Source organism: Diceros bicornis, chromosome 2, assembly GCF_020826845.1.
Source record: "Diceros bicornis minor isolate mBicDic1 chromosome 2, mDicBic1.mat.cur, whole genome shotgun sequence".
Lineage (NCBI taxonomy): Eukaryota > Metazoa > Chordata > Mammalia > Perissodactyla > Rhinocerotidae > Diceros > Diceros bicornis.
The window spans coordinates 71,485,417-71,504,347 of NC_080741.1; the positions used below are offsets into that span (position 1 = coordinate 71,485,417).

At 53.8% G+C, this 18,931-nt stretch overlaps 1 protein-coding gene across 1 annotated transcript; it reads left to right on the plus strand.

Annotated features, from left to right (window-relative positions):
* Positions 1 to 1,391: 1,391 nt before the first annotated feature.
* Positions 1,392 to 18,069, plus strand: OXTR (oxytocin receptor). The gene is made up of 2 exons (XM_058563269.1): positions 1,392 to 2,313; positions 17,690 to 18,069. The coding sequence occupies exons 1-2, from the start codon at positions 1,392 to 1,394 to the stop codon at positions 17,935 to 17,937; spliced, it is 1,170 nt and encodes a 389-aa protein (XP_058419252.1). The 3' UTR covers positions 17,938 to 18,069.
* The last annotated feature ends 862 nt before the right edge of the window (positions 18,070 to 18,931 follow it).

Here is an 18,931-nt window from a genome sequence, read left to right on the forward strand (position 1 = left end):
TCTGGGGGAAACGCCGCGCGGGCGAGTTAACCCGGCTCTGCGGGGGGCGCGCGGCCGGCCTTCTGCGCCTCCTAGCGGACGCGTGTGGTGGTGGAGCCCCGGCCACCCGCTGCAGAAAAGCTGGCCACCAGCAGACAGCGCCGCATCCCGAGGCTGCCCGCGCGCACAGACTCGGCGGCACCCCTTGTTCGCCTTCTGTCCCTATCCAGCGACCAGTCGGGCTGTGGGCGAGGGGATTCCAGCCGCCGAGGCTCCAGAGTTCGAGACCTCAGCGTAGTATCAGACTGGGTGCCGCCTGTGGTCACCCCAACCCGGGCCGGGATCGCACGCTTTTTTGGAGCCGTCCGCGGCGGTGCAACTTCCCAGGGAGCCAACTTTAGGTCAGCCTGCGGATTCGGTGGAGAGAGCTGGCTCCTGCGCACGGGTGGACGTCACGGCTGGGGCTGGTGGAGCCAGTGGGACGCGAGCGGAGGTGATGGGGTGCCTCGCGCTCCTGGTTCCTGAAGGCGCGACTGGTGCTCTGAGAGATTGGAGAGTGGCTGCTCAGGATCAAGATGCAGAGCCCTTGACTGTCGGGGTTCCTGAACCTCCCCACCTGCTGGGCTGGGGAGGATTCCCGCGGGAGGTGTCTAGACCTGGGAGGATCCCCGAGGGAGGGGTACTGGGAACAGCGGTTGGGCGTCCTGGGGATAGGTATTGAGTGAGGCAGGAGTTCCCCCAGGAGGGACCGCTGGACTGGGGTTCCACGACAGCGGCTGTTGTGGAAGTTGCGGGGTTGGGGTAAGGGGAGTCTAAGGGTTTTAGAAACAGGAGGTTGGAGAGAGATGGTCCTGAGCTGGGGTTTCCCAGGCAAGTTGCTGTTTGGGGCTCTCTGGAGAACCGGAGTAAGGTTTATTAGAAGAGGTGGCTGGTTTGGGGGTCTCCCGGGAGGTGGCTGTGCTGAGGGTCCGGGGTGATAGCTACTTTGGGGATCCCTGGGGGAGTTGACTGGTTTAGGAGTCCCAGTCCCGGAGGAAAGTGGCTGATTATGCCCCTCCCCTCTCCTTCAGTGGAAGCGACTGAATATTCAAGGCACCGGCGGTCCGGGAGATTCCCGCTCATCTCCAGTGGCCCTGAAGGAGGTATCTCAAACGGGAATTTCTGGGGTGGTGGCTGTGCTCCTAGTCCTAAAGGATTTGGGGTTCCTGGGAAGGGGACAACCGAGCCGCACGTGCGTCGGGAGAGAAACGCGAGGTCTTCTCCGGACCCTCGGGGTTTGTTTCAGGGCCCAACCCCGCTGGTCCGTCCGCGGAGTCGCAGGGAGTGTAACCCGAGGCGCGCGTCCGCCCCGCCCCGCCGCACCACGCCTTAAAGGGCTCGAAGGCCAGGGGCGCAGAGCGGCGGCCACGGTCATGGAGGGCTCGCTTGCGGCCAACTGGAGCGCCGAGGCGGTCAACGGGAGTGCGGCGCCGCCGGGGGCTGAGGGCAACCGCACCGCCGGGCCACCGCAGCGCAACGAGGCCCTGGCGCGCGTGGAGGTGGCCGTGCTGTGCCTCATCCTCTTCCTGGCGCTGAGCGGCAACGCGTGTGTGCTGCTGGCGCTGCGCACCACGCGCCACAAGCACTCGCGCCTCTTTTTCTTCATGAAGCACCTGAGCATCGCCGACCTGGTGGTGGCCGTGTTCCAGGTGCTGCCGCAGCTGCTGTGGGACATCACCTTCCGCTTCTACGGGCCCGACCTGCTGTGCCGCCTGGTCAAGTACCTGCAGGTGGTGGGCATGTTCGCCTCCACCTACCTGCTGCTGCTCATGTCCCTCGACCGCTGCCTGGCCATCTGCCAGCCGCTGCGCGTGCTGAGCCGCCGCGCCGACCGCCTGGCGGTGCTCGCCACGTGGCTGGGCTGCCTGCTGGCCAGCGCGCCGCAGGTGCACATCTTCTCGCTGCGCGAGGTGGCTGACGGCGTCTTTGACTGCTGGGCGGTCTTCATCCAGCCCTGGGGGCCCAAGGCCTACGTCACGTGGATCACGCTCGCCGTCTACATCGTGCCGGTCATCGTGCTCGCCGCCTGTTACGGCCTCATCAGCTTCAAGATCTGGCAGAACTTGCGGCTCAAGACGGCGGCGGCGGCGGCGGCCGAGGGGCCCGAGGGCGCGTTGGCGGGCAGCGGGGGGCTCGCGGCGCTGGCACGCGTCAGCAGCGTCAAGCTCATTTCCAAGGCCAAGATCCGCACGGTCAAGATGACGTTCGTCGTCGTGCTGGCCTTCATCGTGTGCTGGACGCCATTCTTCTTTGTGCAGATGTGGAGCGTGTGGGACGCCAATGCGCCCAAGGAAGGTAGTGCGGGCGGGAAATCCCGAGCAGGGAGCGCGGCGGCGGGGGCGGGGAGAGGGGCCTCCGCACGTCCAGGGTCTGGGGGCCTTCTGCGGGAGAAGTGGGTTTTGGAATCCTGCAGGGCTGGGTTTGAGTCGTGGCTCCATCATCCACTGGCTAAGTGGTTTGGGGCGTAACCTCCCTGAGCCTCCAATTCCTCTTTTGTAAAGTGGCAATAATGATAAAAGTACCAGTTCTCACCAGGCAGTAGGGGAATGAAATGAGAAAATGCACGGGAACCCTTTAGCGCAGTCCTTGGGCTACAGGGGTTGTGGTTCCTTATTATGGATAAGGAAACTGAAGTTTAAGTGACTTGAGCTTCCCACGTGGTTAGCGAGTAGTGGAGGTAACTTTCGAACCGGGCCCAAGCCCAGCTCCTTCCGCTCTTAAGTTCACTCTACGTTGAACTTTCATTTTAAGTTCAAGTCAGCCTGAACCCACGGGGCCCGGTTTGGATAGGGGCAGCGGGAGGCGGGGGATTCCATTCGTCAAAGCAACAGCTGAGGTGCTGGGCGGGGCGCCAAGAGAGTCCCTGAACCCCTCGCCTGGTGGAGGCGATGAGCCGCCGAGGTAGAGAGGTGAGTACCACAGGGGCGGCGGGCAGGCGCGGGGGCTGGGGTCTCCCAGGACCCGAGACGTCGCTTCTGCTGCGGCGGGTGGTGGGGGCGGGTAACGGAAGGGAGCCGAGACGCAAACTTTCCGATTTGACCCGGGAGGCTGGGTGATTTCTGTAGGCAGGGAACGCGTGCTCCAGACTGGAGGACTGCGGAGGAGGTCAGGATGGCCATTGTCCGAGTCCGGAGACCAGAAGTGGGTAGAATAGGGTGATCTGTGGGGAGGGAGCTTGCGGGAGCAGAGAGCGCCTTGGGCTCTGGGCACGTGGCCAGCTGGGCGCTGGGAGCTCGAAGCTTCGCCTTCATCGCCCACAATTCCAGCAGCTCGTTCGCAAAGAGCCCTAGGGATGCTCCGCGGCGGTGAGTGAGTTACACCTCTAGTTTGCCGGCAAGCCCATGCCCACTGGGACGCGGGTAACTCTATGCTTATAAGAAAAGACCGGGGGTTTGTTTTCCCCTTTCTGCCCTGAGACAGCACAAATCTCCCATTTCTGGATAGAATCGCTGCTGCTCCCAACAGCCTCAAATACTACCATCCTGTGGAGGCTGACATCTCTCTTCATTCAGCTGGATAACTTGGCTTTGCTCTCTTCCTGAAACCACAGACTTGTGGCCTTACCCAGCTCTCCCAATTAGCCTAGTGTTTGCCTTAGTGCCCAGGGCAATTATCATTCAACATTTATTGAGCACCTGTGGTGTGCCAGGCCGGGTGGTGGGTTGAGGATCGATTGCTGTGAAGATTCAGCAAAGCCAGGCTGGCTTCATGGTGCAGCCCCTGGTCACACCTTGCAGAGGGGGTTCAGAGAGGGGAAGGCGCTTGCTCCAGGTCACACAGCAAATCAGAGGCTGACTATAGCTAGAATTTCCTGCCCTTCCTACTTTCCCTCACAGCTATTTTTTCCTGCTCCATCAGGCCACACCCGTTTCCTAGGCAGGATCCATACAGATACTAGACCAGGTATTGAGGCTCCAACACCAGCCCTTGAGGAAGTGCGACCCACACCCCCTTAGACCAGGTATTGGGGAGACCTGGGATGTAGTCCTCCCTCTGGCCCTTACTAGCTGTGGGACTTTGGGTGAGGGGTCCTCTTCTCCCCCTTGACCCTTAGTGTGTTACTTCTAGAACGAGGACATTTCAGCGTTCAGTTCATTCGTTCAGCAGGTATTCTGACTCCTCTCTCTTTGCTGTCTGTACTCTCTCATTGATTTTTTCTCCCTGGTGATTTTTCTCCCTCTTCCTTTCCCCCACGCCTCTTCATGTGACTTTCTGTTGTTCATCCCCTCACCTGCTCTTCTCTTTCTCACTTTCCCCCTAAAGAACGAAGAACGAGAGCGTATGATCAACCCACATGTCATAATCGCTGAGTAAAGTTTTGATCTTTTCCACACTTTAAAAATACATCAAACATTCAGTTTTCTGTCTTAAAAACAAGACACAGGAAGAGAGAGAGAGAGAGAGAGAGAGAGGGAGCTCCCAGCTAAAGTGGGCCAGAGGCCTTTGGGTACATGTGGATTTCCCGGGGTAAGAGGATTTCCCTGGTGAGACTTCATGGAGAGAGGCTCCTGCTCAGGCTCCGGGAGCGGGGAAAGGACCTCAGGTCCTACATTCCCTTTGCTCCTTTGCTTCTTCCCTCTGGACTCAGAGGAAAGGGTGGGTGTGACCTGAAAACCCAGGTCCTCGCAGTCCCCCTGGGCATTCTGTCCTGAGTGCTCTGAGAAGAGGCAAACGCAGACAGCAGGGGATTCGTGACCCCGCTGCTGCCAGCAGCCCCCACCCCAATGTGTTGCCAGGAGCGGGTGCCCGGTCCATGTGAGAGGCCCATCGAGCATAGAGGACTTGGGCTCTGGCTGCCAGCCTGGCCAAGTCATGCCTCGGCCTCAGGGCTGCAGGGGTCTGAGCGGATGTGGGCGCAGCCAGAACGCACAGCCTGTGCCCACTTGGCATTAATTTGGATAATTGCAAGAAGCAGACTGGGCCATCAGAAACGACAGTGTTTACAGTCACTCTGGAGACATGACTCAGTCTGGAGGCTATGGCAAGTGTTAAGGAAGGAATAAAAGAGAGACACGCTCCAGCTGCTGGAGAGATTTTGATCAGCGAAGTGGAATTAATGCATAGCCCTCACTTTCCTCTCCAAGAGAAAGGGAATTTACACGAGATGCAAAATTGCTAGATCAGGCCCCTTGCTCTGCTCATCTCCTGGGGAGTGGAGCCTGGAAGTTCAGGGAGCCCTTTGGGAACAGCGTGACATTCTTCAGGGAAGCCCAGGCGCAGACAGGCTCAGATGGGGACAGGAGTCGGGCAACCGTGGGGTCTGTTCCTGCCAGTAGCTTCCTCATGAAACCTCGGAGAGAACGAGAAGCTCCTTACCCATGGGCTACAGATCAGGGCTAATGGAGAGGATGGAGAAATCACGCTTGCCTTGGCTGCTGGCCTCGTGGCCCCACTGGACTCCGAGTCCCTGCCTCCCTTAGGGTTCCCTCTCGCTGACGTCCTCTCAAAAGCCAGGTGCTCCTTTTCCATCTCTCTCCTTGACTGACTGCTTTCCCCCACACACCTTCCCTCACACCCAGTGCTGCCTTTATGAGCTTAGAGCTCGCCTTGTTCCAAAATAATTTGAGGTGGGGCACAAAGATTCAGGTCCTGCAGCGCAATAAAGTAGATGTAAGGAAACTTGGATGAAGGGGAAAAAAGGATAGGAAAATTACAATATTATAATAACAGTAATAATAATAAGAAAGGCTCTGTGTGCAGAGGTGAGCTGCACATGGGGCTTCCTTTTCAAAAGAGCCAAAGCAAAGAGAAGAACTCTCAATTTCAATATTTCCATTGTTGAGAAGGAAAAACAATGAGTGGAGAAAAAAGGAAGAGGCGCATCATGGTAACTTAATGAGCTGCCCCTTCAAAGCGGCCCTGTGCTGTTGGAGCCTGGTTTGGTGGGATGACTGCAGAAGCAGGGCTGAGACCAGACTCCCATGGCAGGTTGTGAGAAGCCCTGTACGTATCCTTCAGAATCAAGTTCCACAGCCAGAGACTTGGCACCAACCTTCCCCTGGAACTCAGTGGAATTTGCTAACATCCGTGCTAATCCTCCTCTTTTTGCTGAGGAAGACCGGCTCTGAGCTAACATCTATTGCCAATCCTCCTCCTTTTTTTTCCCCCAAAGCCCCAGTAGATAGTTGTATGTCATAGCTGCACATCCTTCTAGTTGCTGTATGTGGGACGCCGCCTCAGCATGGCCGGAGAAGCAGTGCGTTGGTGCGCGCCCGGGATCTGAACCCGGGCCGCCAGTAGCGGAGCGCGCGCACTTAACCGCTAAGCCACAGGGCCGGCCCAAGGAGAAGCTTTTGAATTAAAAAAAAAAAAAAATCTCACACTTCCTAGATGAGCCATATTCATCTCCAGAATAGTCTCCTTTTCTCTCAAACTTGCTGATTTCTACGGGAGCAAGAAAATGCCCAGAGAACAGGGCCGGGACCCCCGCTGCAGGGGGACTGCAGAAGGACCAAGGGATCTATCTGGTTGGCCAGCACAGCGGGCAGACACTGTAGAGTCCAAGACGGCGTGCGCACGGCAAGAGCCACACGGCTGGCCTTGTTTGGAGTGGTCTCTGCCCTTTTCTCCTGTGTGTCCTTGAGCAAGCTGTTTCCCTCTCTGCGCCTCAGCTGCCTCCTGCGTGTAATGAAGATAGCAAAGCCAACCGGTGGAGTTGTGAGGATGACACGGTGTGACCTGTGGCACCTGGGGGCCACATGACTAATGTCACTCTCCTCCTCCCCTTCCCCCATGCTGCTTGTTAAAAGTTCTGTTTGCATTCTTGGGACTGACTTTGAGAATGTTGGCAGTTGTTCCTGAGGGAGGAGATGGATGCTTTTCTCTTGAGGGCTGGGTGGCGGGGGAATAGGGTGGGAGCAGAGCCTGCTGGACAATAGGTGGTGTGTCCAGGGAGGTGGGTGTGTGGAGGGAACCTTGTTCAGGCCAGAGAGGTGGACTGTGAGCCTTGTCACAACAGGGACGCCGCCTGTCCCCTTCACTGTGTGCCCAGGGCCAGGCATCCAACAGGAGCTCAACCAATGCTTGTTGAACAAATATGTGGATCTAGTGAAGAAATGGGCCCCCCATCACTGGAGGCAAACAAACATCTGTCGGGGGGTTGTACCAGGAGGAAGGTTGAAATACACGAGATGCCTGGTTTTAAGTGTTTCCTCATCTGAAAATGAGCTTCCCAGCCCCTCTCTGTTTCTGTGGAGCCACGGCCCCTCCAGTATGGTCTGCCCATCTTGCCTTTACCAGGACACCGTGCCCAGGGTTTGGGCAGGCCAGGCAGGTTGGAGGGGCCTGCTCTTCAGATGCCCCATTGATACGGAGAGCAGTGGGGGGCGCGTGGGCAGCAGGAGATTGGACAGACAGTTCTTGGCTATGAAAAGCTCTCAGGCTTGGCCCTTCTGGGTATAAATTGCGTTTAGACAGTTAACCACCATACTCTTGTCTGATTAAGCAGTTGGGAGTTCTTTTATGTTCTTGGCTCATGCTGATGTTTTCCCTTTGGGTTTCTGCCCCAAAATGACGTCCCTTTTTTTTTTGCCTTCCAAAGGTTTAATTAATAACAGCATAAAAAATCTGTTGGATGAGGCTTTGCTACATGCTTTTTCCCATCTGATGGATGTCTGAGTGGGGAGGTGGAGCAGGGAGTGTGGGAGGGCCTTGGGTCTGGAGGAGAACAGGTGGTGGAGCAGGCCTGCCCCTGCACATCCTGCTCCCTCGGGAATCTGGGCTGGGCCTGGGGCCAGGGGCTGGCCTGTCTGTCAGCTGCCCAAGGGGCTGGCCCACCTGATGACCCCACCACCTTGTGCTGGTGACTGTCGGAAGCAAGGGAACCCCACAAGGTCTCTCCCAGGGGCTGGGTCTGGGTGGGGCTGAACTGTGCTCTGCCAGGTCCTGATGTCAGGCCCCCCGCCTGCCAGAGCCCCTGGGAGACACACTGGGAAGTGGTGAGAGTCCCCTTCAGAGACCTGGTCTCCTTGCCATTTGTGTGATTTGGGGCATGTCTCTGGGTGGTCACTGGGCCTCTGTCATTCCCATCTGAGCAGTGGGATAGCACCTCCTGATGGAACATGGCACCCTCTCTGGGCCTCAATTTCCACGAGGTGATGGCTTGGATTGGTTGATAACAGTAGCTACTGCTTGTTGAGGTGCCAGCCGTCTCTCATCCTCACCCAGCACAGCCAGCAAAGGGAGCATTCTCCCCATTTACAGATGAGGAAACTGAGGCTCAGAGAGGCATGACCTGCTCAAGAGCACCATTGAGTGAGTGATGGAGCTGGGATTTGAAGCCAGGTCATCTCCCACCAGAGACTGCCAGACTGCACTTCCCCCGCCCACAGGTGACCTGCCACTCTCAACATCGGGGATCTCCTGGGCGCTTGTTAAAAAGCTGATTCCTGGCCTCGCCCCAGAGCCCTGCACCTTCTCTGTGGCCCAGACATCCCGACTCCCGGGCTCTCTTTCTCGCAACACCCAGCACGCTCCCAGCTACACGTCGCCTAATGGCACTATGCCTCAGCACTCTGGGGTCCGTGTCCCTTGACTCTCCCCTGCCCCCACTATCCACTGCTCCACCATCTCAGCTGTCCCACACCTCTCATTGTCAGTACTTCCCCTTTTCATTACCCCCTTCCTGGTTTAGAGCAGAGTTTCTCAACTTCGGCACTGTTCACATTTTGGGCCAGGAAATCTTTGTTTTGAGTGTGGTGTGGGGAGGGGTGGCCGTCCTGTGCACTGTATGATGTTTAGCAGCATGCCTGGCCCCTACCCACTAGATGCCACTAGCAACTCCCCCTTAGCTGTGACCACCAAAAACGTCTCCAGACACTGCCAAATGACCTCTACAGGGCAACGTCGCACCTGGTTGAAAAACACTGGTTTAGACCTGTGGTGTAGACCTGGCCCACACACAACATACAACAAATGAGTGCACCCTCGTCACCTCTGCCCCTGGGCTCAGGCCACTCTGCCTGGTGTACCCCGGCCAGGCCTGAGGACTTGCCACTTCCCATGAGGTCCTTTGGCTTTGCAGCCATGCTGATACTGTTCCCACTGCAGGAGTGCCCACCCAGTCTCTTCTGGGGGACCCATCCTTCAAAGGCCAAGTCCAGTGTATGGGCTTCTCTGTGCACAACCCCAGGGGGTGCCATTCACCTTGTGGTCTGTGAGAATGACGCTGCTGGGAGCTGTGCAGGGTGCAACCTGAACAGCTGGACATGGCAGCCCCATCCAGTGCCCACTTGCCTGAAGCCTTCCCTGTCCCCCCAGCTGGGGCCCTCCTTTCTTCTCTGAACACCAATGCATTCATTCTACAAACAGTTATCTAGTGCCTCCAGAGGATCCTGTCCACACAACCTCTGCTTTGATCTGTCAGTCCTCCAGTGAGGAGCGTTTGCAAGGAGCCCGCCTAGTCCCTTGCCCACCTGCCCGCCCTCCTGTGGCAGACAGGTGGCATATGCACAAATGTGGGACAGTCAGGCCGAGGTTGGTCACAGAGTTCTGGGTACACCCACAGACCTCAGGGAGGACACCCCCAGTTTCTGCCAGGTTGGTGTCAGCGTCTTATGTCCCAAGGTGTAGCCAGGTGGAGTGGCCTGGGCAGTTGACTAAACCTGTCTGGCGCTCTGTTTTCTGGGGTTAAGAATGGGGTTTAGGTTGGGGGGGGGGGGGAGTGTGCCAGGGGCACAGTGCCTACTGTAGAGTAAGTGCTCAATAAATGTTGGCTTTAAAAAGAGAGAGAGGAATGTCAAGACGTGCCAGGGTCCTGGGGTAAGTCGGTGCAGCTGAGGGGTGAGAGCTGTTTTGAGCCAAGGAACAGCATTTTAGGAGGGGGCACAGTTTCAGGTGAGGAGTTGTGGCAAGCCCGGTGATGGTGGGGACAAGAGAGTTAAGAGGTACAGAGGAATTAGGGCCTCGCCTGGAGGAGGCAGTGGGAGGCGAGGTGGGAGGTCCTAGCTCTGGGTTTTGGAAACCCCAAGGGGACCCTTGCAGGAGGGCTGGGCAGGAGCGGGGTGTAACCAGGCGGTCTCCAGTGTCCCAGCCCTGATTCCTGTGATCCTGATTCCTGGCCACTGAGGGGCAGCCTCTGCCAGGTCTCCGTTGGTGCTCTGCCTGGAGCTGACACTTCCTCCGCATTTGCCAGAAGCTCCAGGACCATGGGCCTCTGCCCTCCATGGCCCACGCCTCACACCGTAATGGTCACCCTTGCTCATTCCGTTTCTCTCTCTGTCTCCACCTGACCTTGATATCTGAGTATGATCTTAATTTTCCTAGAGGGAGTTGCATTTGAGTCCAGTCATCTTGTTAGGAGCCCGTCTCCTGTTGTTAAGCAGGGTAATTGTCTCTTTGCCTTATCAATGTGCTAGTGGTGATGGCTGATTTATCAGGACTTCCTGCCCACTAATTTCATTCATTTCAATTCATTCCCTTACTGAACTCTTCCTATTTTCCAGTCGGTGCTATCAGCCAGGGACAGAGCCACAAGTGAGACATAGCCCTGAGCCACAGATTGTCAACATAAATAATGACAAAAGGAAGGGATGATGCTGTGAGATATTTATTTAGTAAGTACTGTGAGTGCCCCAGGAGGTGTTAGTTGATTCTGTCTCCCTGGGGAAAAAATCAGGAGGGTTTCAGAGAGGAAGCAACATTTGAAAAGGGTTTTGAAGGAGGAGGAGGAGCTGGCTATGCAAAGAAGCAGATGCACATTCCATGCGGAGATCTTTGGACAGTTACTTTATTATCTTTCCCCCTATTGGAGGGATACTTCTCAGACTTCAGTGTGCACACAAATAATGTGGGAGGATCTTGTTAAAATGCGGATTCTGATTCAGTAGGTCTGGGTGGGGACCCAAGAGTCTGCATTTTCAACAAGGATCCGAGTGATGCCCATGTGGCTGGCCCATTGACTACACGTTGAGTAGTAAGTCTTTAATATCTTATCTCTTTTACCAAAATGTGCAGTTTGCCTTTGTGCGTATGGCCCAGATTGGCTGCAGAGCCCTGCTGTTCCTCACAGCGTGGAGAAGGGCTGGTCGTTTGCAAAAAGGCCCCAGCTCTTATGCTTCCAGAATGTGGTTATTCCATAGGAGCCCCAAATGGCCCCTGGATTTGAGCAGTGACATGATAGAAGCCCGTTTAAAGCTCTGTAGCCCACAAATTTGGCTCTTAATCCTGACCTTATGATATGTGGGTGATCACATGTCTGATTTTTAGAACAATTCCAACGTTGTAGATTGTGGTCGTTTCAAAGAAAGTGCTCTGTAATACATATTAGTATTCAATCTTTATATAAGTGTACATTCAAAACTCATTAAAAAGAAAAGGCCTTCTGTAGACCGTGACTCCCAAATTCCTACACACCCCTTATAGGAATAAGGGACTTAGGCGCAAATTCCTGATCCCCTGGGGGGAGGCCTCATTGGGGAGGGTTGAGGGTGGGGTGGGGGCTTGAATGATGCGATGTTTTCCAGCGTGAGGGCCTTGTATAACAGTTGATTTGGTTCAGATTCGAGACGTCAGAGGGGCCGTGTGTCTTTGAATTGTGTGTGGAACGTGTTAGTTGTCTCAGGAGCAACGCCGCCCAGGGAGGCCGTGGCCAGCTGCCCGTCAGCTGTTCTGGGCTAATTTGGGCCTGGGGTGACGGTGACGGTGATGGGCGGGGGGAGTGCCGGGAAATCCGAACAAGGGAGTTCTTGGGGCTTGAGTAAAGCAGGCTGGTGGGCGGATGGCACTTGGAGCATACCGTCCTCGTCCTGGAGTGGCCCTTGGCCGCCCACCCCTCCATGAATCACCGTGCCGAGTGGAATTGCAGAGTTGTTTCTGTCACATGGGGGTAAAATTGCCCAGTGGGGGACGTTTCCTTTTGGCTTGTGGCCATTTCTGCTCACGACCCTGCTTAGCATGTAGGAACCCCCACTGGAAGATCACCCCCAGTCCCCAGCCTTGGGCCCAGCAGCCCCTCCCCCAAATGCTGCAACTCCCCGTTTAACAGAGCATCTGTCTTGTACTTCTCTCTCCCATCTGAGTTCGTAAATCCCTTGGGGACAGGTCCCCAGGGCCGGCTCAGTGGCTGGCACCAAGTAGAGATGGCATGAAAGGATGCATGAACATCTGATCATCATCTCATCCCCCTCCTCCCCTTCCTCCTCCTCCTCTTCCGAGAAGTGCCCTAAGCTCCAGGCAGGCAGATGCGAGGACCAGTCCCTGGACCAGTGCCCCTGCTTGCCCTCCCTCCTTGGCAAGGACCAGAGAGAGCACTCTGCATGCACTCAGGGCTCCGTCCCAGGGGAAAGGTGATATTTTTATGTGAGGCGAGCGGAAGAGACACGACTAGAAGTAGCTCTCCCAGTGGAGACCCTGAAATCCTGCTCTCTCCCAGGGTTGCGGCCACCTTCCCTTTTGGGTTTTTTACGTCACTGGCAGGGTAAGTTTTTCCAAAATGGACTATCTAGGGTTCCTTTGGTGTCACGTAATCCAATCCCAGGGCCCTGGGTTTGATTTTGTTTTTTTAATTTTTGAAGTCATGGAAAAAAGGACAAAGGACAATTTCTTTAATCGACCTGGGATCAGGAGTCCCCAGACCTTGGGCTTTAAACAATTATGCAGTTGATCATATCTCATATCCATTAATAATAATAATACTAATCACTTGAATAAGCACTTTCTCATTCACAAAGACCTTTTACACTATTTTTTTTTTCCAATTTTCTCCAAGTCCTTGTGAGTGTCACCTCCATTTCACAAGAAAGGATATTAAGGCTCAGACAGTAGCTGTGGCTTAGAGAATGATTAGGTGAGAGGGTGCCTCAGACTCCAGAGTTTGGGTCTGAATCCTGTGTTTCTGGCTCCTCCCTCCCACCTCTGAGCCAGGGCCCCCCTGGGTCACGTCTGTGAGTGGCTCCCTCGCCTGCCCGCCTGGCCCCAGAGGAGGTGCTGGCTGCAGACCGCCCCTTTCTCTGAGGACGCTGACCTCTGGTCCTCCTTTTCTCCGCACAGACCTCATCATCGCTCCGCTTGGTGGAAAGTGCGGCAGGGGGGCCAGTCTCACAGGGAGCTTGGGAGCTGGGATGGGCCTTCAGAGAAGCCTGAATTAAGACAAACGAGTGGATCTTTGCACGTTAGCATGGAGCAATCATGGGACGGGGGCTACCCTGGGGCAGGGTGTTACTCTCTGGCCAAAGGCAATGCCCTCAGAGGAACGCAGCTGTGAACCTTCGCAGCCAGCTCTCTGGCCGCTGGGGAACAAGAACCTGGGTCCTGGGGCCTGGGCGTGGGCCCCACAGCATCCACTGCAAACCTGCTGGACCCAGCTTGAGGCAGCGCCACCCTAATTCACCTTTTCATCCAGTGCCTGATGGGCGGCTACCCAGTGGGTGGCTGTGTTTTGAAAGCAGACCATCGACGGACAGGGTAAGGATTTCAGTGTAGAGAGCACAGGAGGGTGACATGGCCCTAGAACTTTGAGCCAGAATGCAGGGGAGCAGAGAGGAGAGAGGATGGTTTACAGCGTAGAGACGGCAGCTTCTCCCACGTGGCATGTCCAGGCTCGGGTGTGAGCTAAAATGAGATCTCAGCCCTGAAATCCGCAGGGCAAGATCAGATATCCCCAGCACCCAAGGAAGATGGAATAAGACGAGAGCATTCCTATCCAATGCTAGTTCCTTGTTTCAGCACACCTTGACTTTGTGGAACCCAGGCATCCCCCTTGCCCCAAAGATGGGCCATCCTTTCAGTGTGTTTAAATCCATCAGGAAACGACAAGCTAGCAGAGAAGGCAGCTCAGTTCTGAAGGCTACCCTGGTGGTGGGGCCTTTTGAGCCAGCATGAGAATCTACGTAGAAGCTAATCCTCTTGGCCATGCAGTCTGGCCCAAGAGCCACACTGGACAGACACCGCCATATGGTGGCGCAGCTTCCAGAAGCTCGGCCAGTGGGTCCTGTGTCCTGTGTCCCTACTCTGGGCTGCATCAGATTCCAAGACACAGCCCAGCCCAGGGAGCAGCCTCTCTCCATTGTTTCACACGTGTTGATGCTAACTCTGTTATTGATGAGACGAATAACATTTATTGAGCACGTACACATCATTGTAGTAAAAACAATTCAGCTACGCTTGATTCAACGTTTACTGTAATTGAGTGCCAGGAATCGTGGTGAGCACTTGGCGTCAGGAAGTTGCTCTCTGGCTCTGTCCCTCGTGGTGTGATTGCCCAGCTGATCTGTGTCTTTGCTTTGGGACTGAGACGATTCGCTAACTGGAACCAACCTGACACATATGAAGGCTGACCTAGTTTTAAATGGAATCAAACTTTACGACTTTCAGGTAGGAACACAGGGTGACTTGCTGGGTGTCCTTGGGGAAGTCACTTCCCTTCTCTGATCTTCACTTTCTTCATCTATAAAATGGAGAAGAGGCTGCTTTGAAAACTGTACTGTTCTGTGTAAGCTTGAGTGGTGATTCCTGTGGTCGACATTGCTACATTGTCATGTGCTCCCTTGGAAGCATCTGCTACATTGTCATGTGTTCCCTTGGAAGCATCATCGTGAAATGCAGGGACAATGTTTTCCATGCTTTGTTCTGTTCCCGTTCTTCTGCAATCCTACGAAGCTTTTCTAGCCACCAGAAAGGGCGATGTGGTGGCCTGAGCAAGAGCTACTTAGCGCAAGGAGCAGGTGAGCTGCAGTCACTCGTCTGCTCACAAACCATCAATGGCTCCCCATGGCCTACAGATTAAAGTTAGACTCAGCCTGGATTCAAGCTCCCCCTTAGGCCAGCTCTTTCCAGTCTCTTCTCCCATGAAACTGGCCTCCCGCAACTCTGGAAGGCCCTGGATGCTCTTGTGCATTCTCACTTATGTGCCTCTATTCCTGCTTCTTTCCTTTAAAACGCCCTCCATAGCCCATTTTTTATTCCCAAATAGCTCTCCTCCCTGCTGATGGCTTGAAATTCCACCACCAGGGACTCATGTCTTTGAATGATTAGGATATTTCCTATTTTAAAAAAGTCCAAGTCTGCCCTTGGCATTTGGCAACTTGACAGGAGCAGGTTCAGCTTAGAGAGAGTCATCCATCCCCTAGGAGCCAGGACGGTCATTTGTGTCTGCAGCCACCAGGCGGGGTAGGGGTGCTGGCCGAGGTCCAAACTCCTCTCACCCAGGCTGGCCACTTGGAGGTAGAAAAACTCGTGTGGCTGCTCGGGAATTTGTTAATGGTTTACTTTTTGTTGTTGATGTTGTAGGTTTTTTTTTTTTAAAAAATGGGATAATAAGTTAAAAGACCCAAGTGTAAAGAGTGAGGCAAGTAGCATAACTGACCAGCTAAGATTATGCCATATAACTCTGTACAGCCGGGTGAAATGTGGTGTCTTTCCGTCTGAGCGTGAACTGCATTCCCAATTCTTCCTTCTTCCCCAGTTCATAGGTTTATACACCTACAGTTTTCCCTTTGTGTCTGCTAGTTTACTTCTCGATGCCTTTTTTTATTTTGACTTTTATATGATTTTGCCTCTTTCATTTTATATGTTTAATTATGATGTTGAAGACGTTCTATTTTTAATCTTGGTGGTATTTCACCCGAATTTCTAAACTTAAATTAATCTTCTTCTTACCGAGCCAAATCAAAGCAAGTATTTATTTTCATTCTCTTTTATAGAAAGTGAGGGATTCAGTGGCATTGGCTTTTGTTCCCTTCACTTTTCCTCTTTTCTATTCTTTACTATTTTAGTCTAAGAATTAGATTCCCCTCCTTTGCTTTCTAAACATTCTCTTTTGCAAGATTTTTGTTTTTTTCTCTGTTGTAGCATGCTTCAGTTCCAACAGGTGCACTGAGTAATTAGAGCAGTGGTTTGCAGACTTGGGTGTGCGTCAGAATCCCCTGGAGGGCTTGTTACAACAAATTGCTGAGCCTCACCCCCAGGCGTCTGATTCGGTAGTTCTGGGGTGGGGCCTGAGAACTGGCATTTCTAACAAGTTCCCAGGTGTTCCAGGGACTCCACTTTGAGAACCACTGAATCATCTCACAAACAACCTCTCTCCTCCCTTTGGTGCATGGAGACTTCGCTGACAAACATCTCTGTGCTCTGACCTGGTGGCGTCTGGATCTTGCAGCTCCGGTGGCCCCATGAGAAATCCTGTCCTGAATTTAGCTCTTGAGTTCTGGAGTTGTTTTTTGAAAACTTTTCACTGAAAAGACCGAAGACTAGTGGATTTTCCAAGGCTTCTTGCAGTTGCCTTCATTCAGAAGGATATGGCAGGGACCAGAATTCTTGGGTACAGTGTTTGCCTTGCGGGTTTCTCGAGGGGCAGCCTGTCCTGCTCTGTGGGTGGGAGATGTCTACGGTTTATTAGATTTAAGTCCATGGAAAGAAACCTAGATTTTCCCTCCCCTCTACTTGGAAGTACTTAGGAATTTTTCTTCCTCCTTGAAGCTTAAATTTGTGACAAGCAATGTCTTAAATTTGGTTTCTGATCATTAATTCTGCTTGAAACTCAATGAATCCTCAGTATAATAGCTTCTACACAGTGCTCATATAACTTCGGTGTCACCATTTTTCCTGTAGGTCTTTTTTTTTTTTTTTGAGGAAGATTAGCCCTGAGCTAACATTTGTTGCCAATCCTCCTCTTTTTTTTTTCTTGCTGAGGAAGATTGGCCCTGGGCTAACATCCATGCCCATCTTCCTCTACTTTATATGTGGGACGCCTGCCACAGCATGGCTTGATAAGCGGTGTGAGGGTCCTTGCCTGGGATCCAAACCTGTGAACCCTGGGCCACCAAAGCAGAACACATGAACTTAACCGCTACGCCACTGGGCCGGCCCCTCCTGTAGGTCTTATTGTTGAGCTGAAGCCATACTCTCAGGGCATCTTCACACGTTCTCACCTGGGAAGACAGCAGACACTCTCTTGCCACCAAGACTTTGCCTGGGCCATTCCTTCTGCCTGCACATCCTTCTTCCCTCTCTGCCTGGAAAACTCATAAGCATCCTTCAGGTATCAGCTCCAATGCTGGTTTCCATAGGGCCGGCCACGATTTGCTCTCAGAGCTGCGCCCCCCTCGGTGTGCCCACCTGACCCACATCGTGCACACCTCATTTTATCTTTGTGTCCCAATGCCTCGCCTGGTGCCTGGCACATGGTTGTGACAGCAGCCACCATGTACAGGGCACTTACTGTGTACCAGGCACTCTTTAGTCCTTGAGGCATTCCGGCGAGGTTTGGGTGCTGTTGTCATCCCCGTTAAAGATTAGGAAACAGCAGTTTCTTGGGGAGTTCAAGTCATTTGTCGCTGGTGGGGTTGGAATACAGACTAGTCTGGCAACTTTCGGACTCTGCACTCTTCTACACTCTGAGTAGTAGGCACTCGATACTTGCTGGGTGAGTGATGAATGAACAGGTGTCCGTGACGAGTACAGGTCCTGCTGATGGAGGCACGCAGTGGATGAGCTTGTGATGAGAGAAAGGACAGGGAGCACTCCAGGGCCGGGCTGAGCCTAGGAAGGCTCGGGGGGCAGGCTGAGCACATGGCCAGAGCTAGGCTGTGGAAGGAAGACTGACTTTGTGTCTTTAGTACTGCGTCCTGTGGCCCTGCACCTGGTACCCAGAGAAGGCTGGTCTCAGGAAGGGCTGGTTAATGCTCCAGTAGTGATGCCGTCTCCTCCTTTCTCCCCGCCCCCGCCCTGCCTCCAGCCTCGCCGTTCATCATAGCCATGCTCCTGGCCAGCCTCAACAGCTGCTGCAACCCCTGGATCTACATGCTCTTCACGGGCCACCTCTTCCACGAACTCGTGCAGCGCCTCCTCTGCTGCTCCTCGGGCTACCTGAGGGGCAGCCGGCCGGTGGAGACGAGCGTCAGCAAAAAGAGCAACTCGTCCACCTTTGTCCTGAGCCAGCACGGCTCCAGCCAGAGGAGCTGCTCGCAGCCATCCACCGTGTGACCGGGCTGGGTCAGGACTGCCTCCCTTGGCTTGGATCGTGCTGACATAGAAAGTCCACCCTTGGTGGCCATGTACGTATGTGTGTAAGGTACCTTTCAGTTTGTACTCCTCCACACCTGGGGGTAGCTTGAGTGGGGTGGGGGATTCTGATCTGGGGTGGGGCAGTGGTCTCCATGGTGGGAGATGATAGGATGACTCAGCCATCAGACCACCCCTGGATCTCCCCTGGGCTCCCACAGGCACTTCTGCTACCCTGACCCCACTGCTGCCCCGGGTGGGTGGATGGGTGGTCTTTTTTTTCTTTTCTGGACTTGTAATTTCACTCCAGTACCTTTTTACTCCTTTAAGCTGGGATCTTGTGAAAGGTGGTAAGTGTAGGATTGGTGACAAGTTGGGTGCAGAAGCCTAGTGCATTGAGCTCCGAGTAAGGAGTGGGAATGGGACCTCAGATGCGGAGGGTGGTGCTAATATCCTCCTGACCTCAGAGTGCTTTTGTCTTTGAGTGGACCGACCCTGGGTGACAGCTTGTCAGAAGGTGGTCCAAGGAGCAGAGGATTCCCTATTAGACCATTTGGCACAAGCAGCCGATTAAAACTTGGGTTAAAAATGTTTAAGAAGCTAATATTTAAGAAGCAACTGGGGGAAAAAATAAAAGGCATCCAAAGTGGAAAAGAAGAAGTAAAACTCTTTGCAAATGACATGATTTTGTATATAGAAAATTCTAGGGAATTCGTGCACACAGACAAACCCATTAGAACTAATAAATGAATTCAGCAAGGTTGCAGAGTATAAGCTCAATATACAAAAATCAATTATATTTCTTTATACTATCAATGAACAATATGAAAATGAAATTAGGAAATAATTCCATTTAGAATAGTTTCAGAAAGAATAAAATAGGGGGCCGGCCCGGTGGTATAAGCGGTTAAGTGCATGCTGCAGCGGCCTGGGGTTCGCCGGTTCAGATCCCAGGCATGCACTGACACACCGCTTG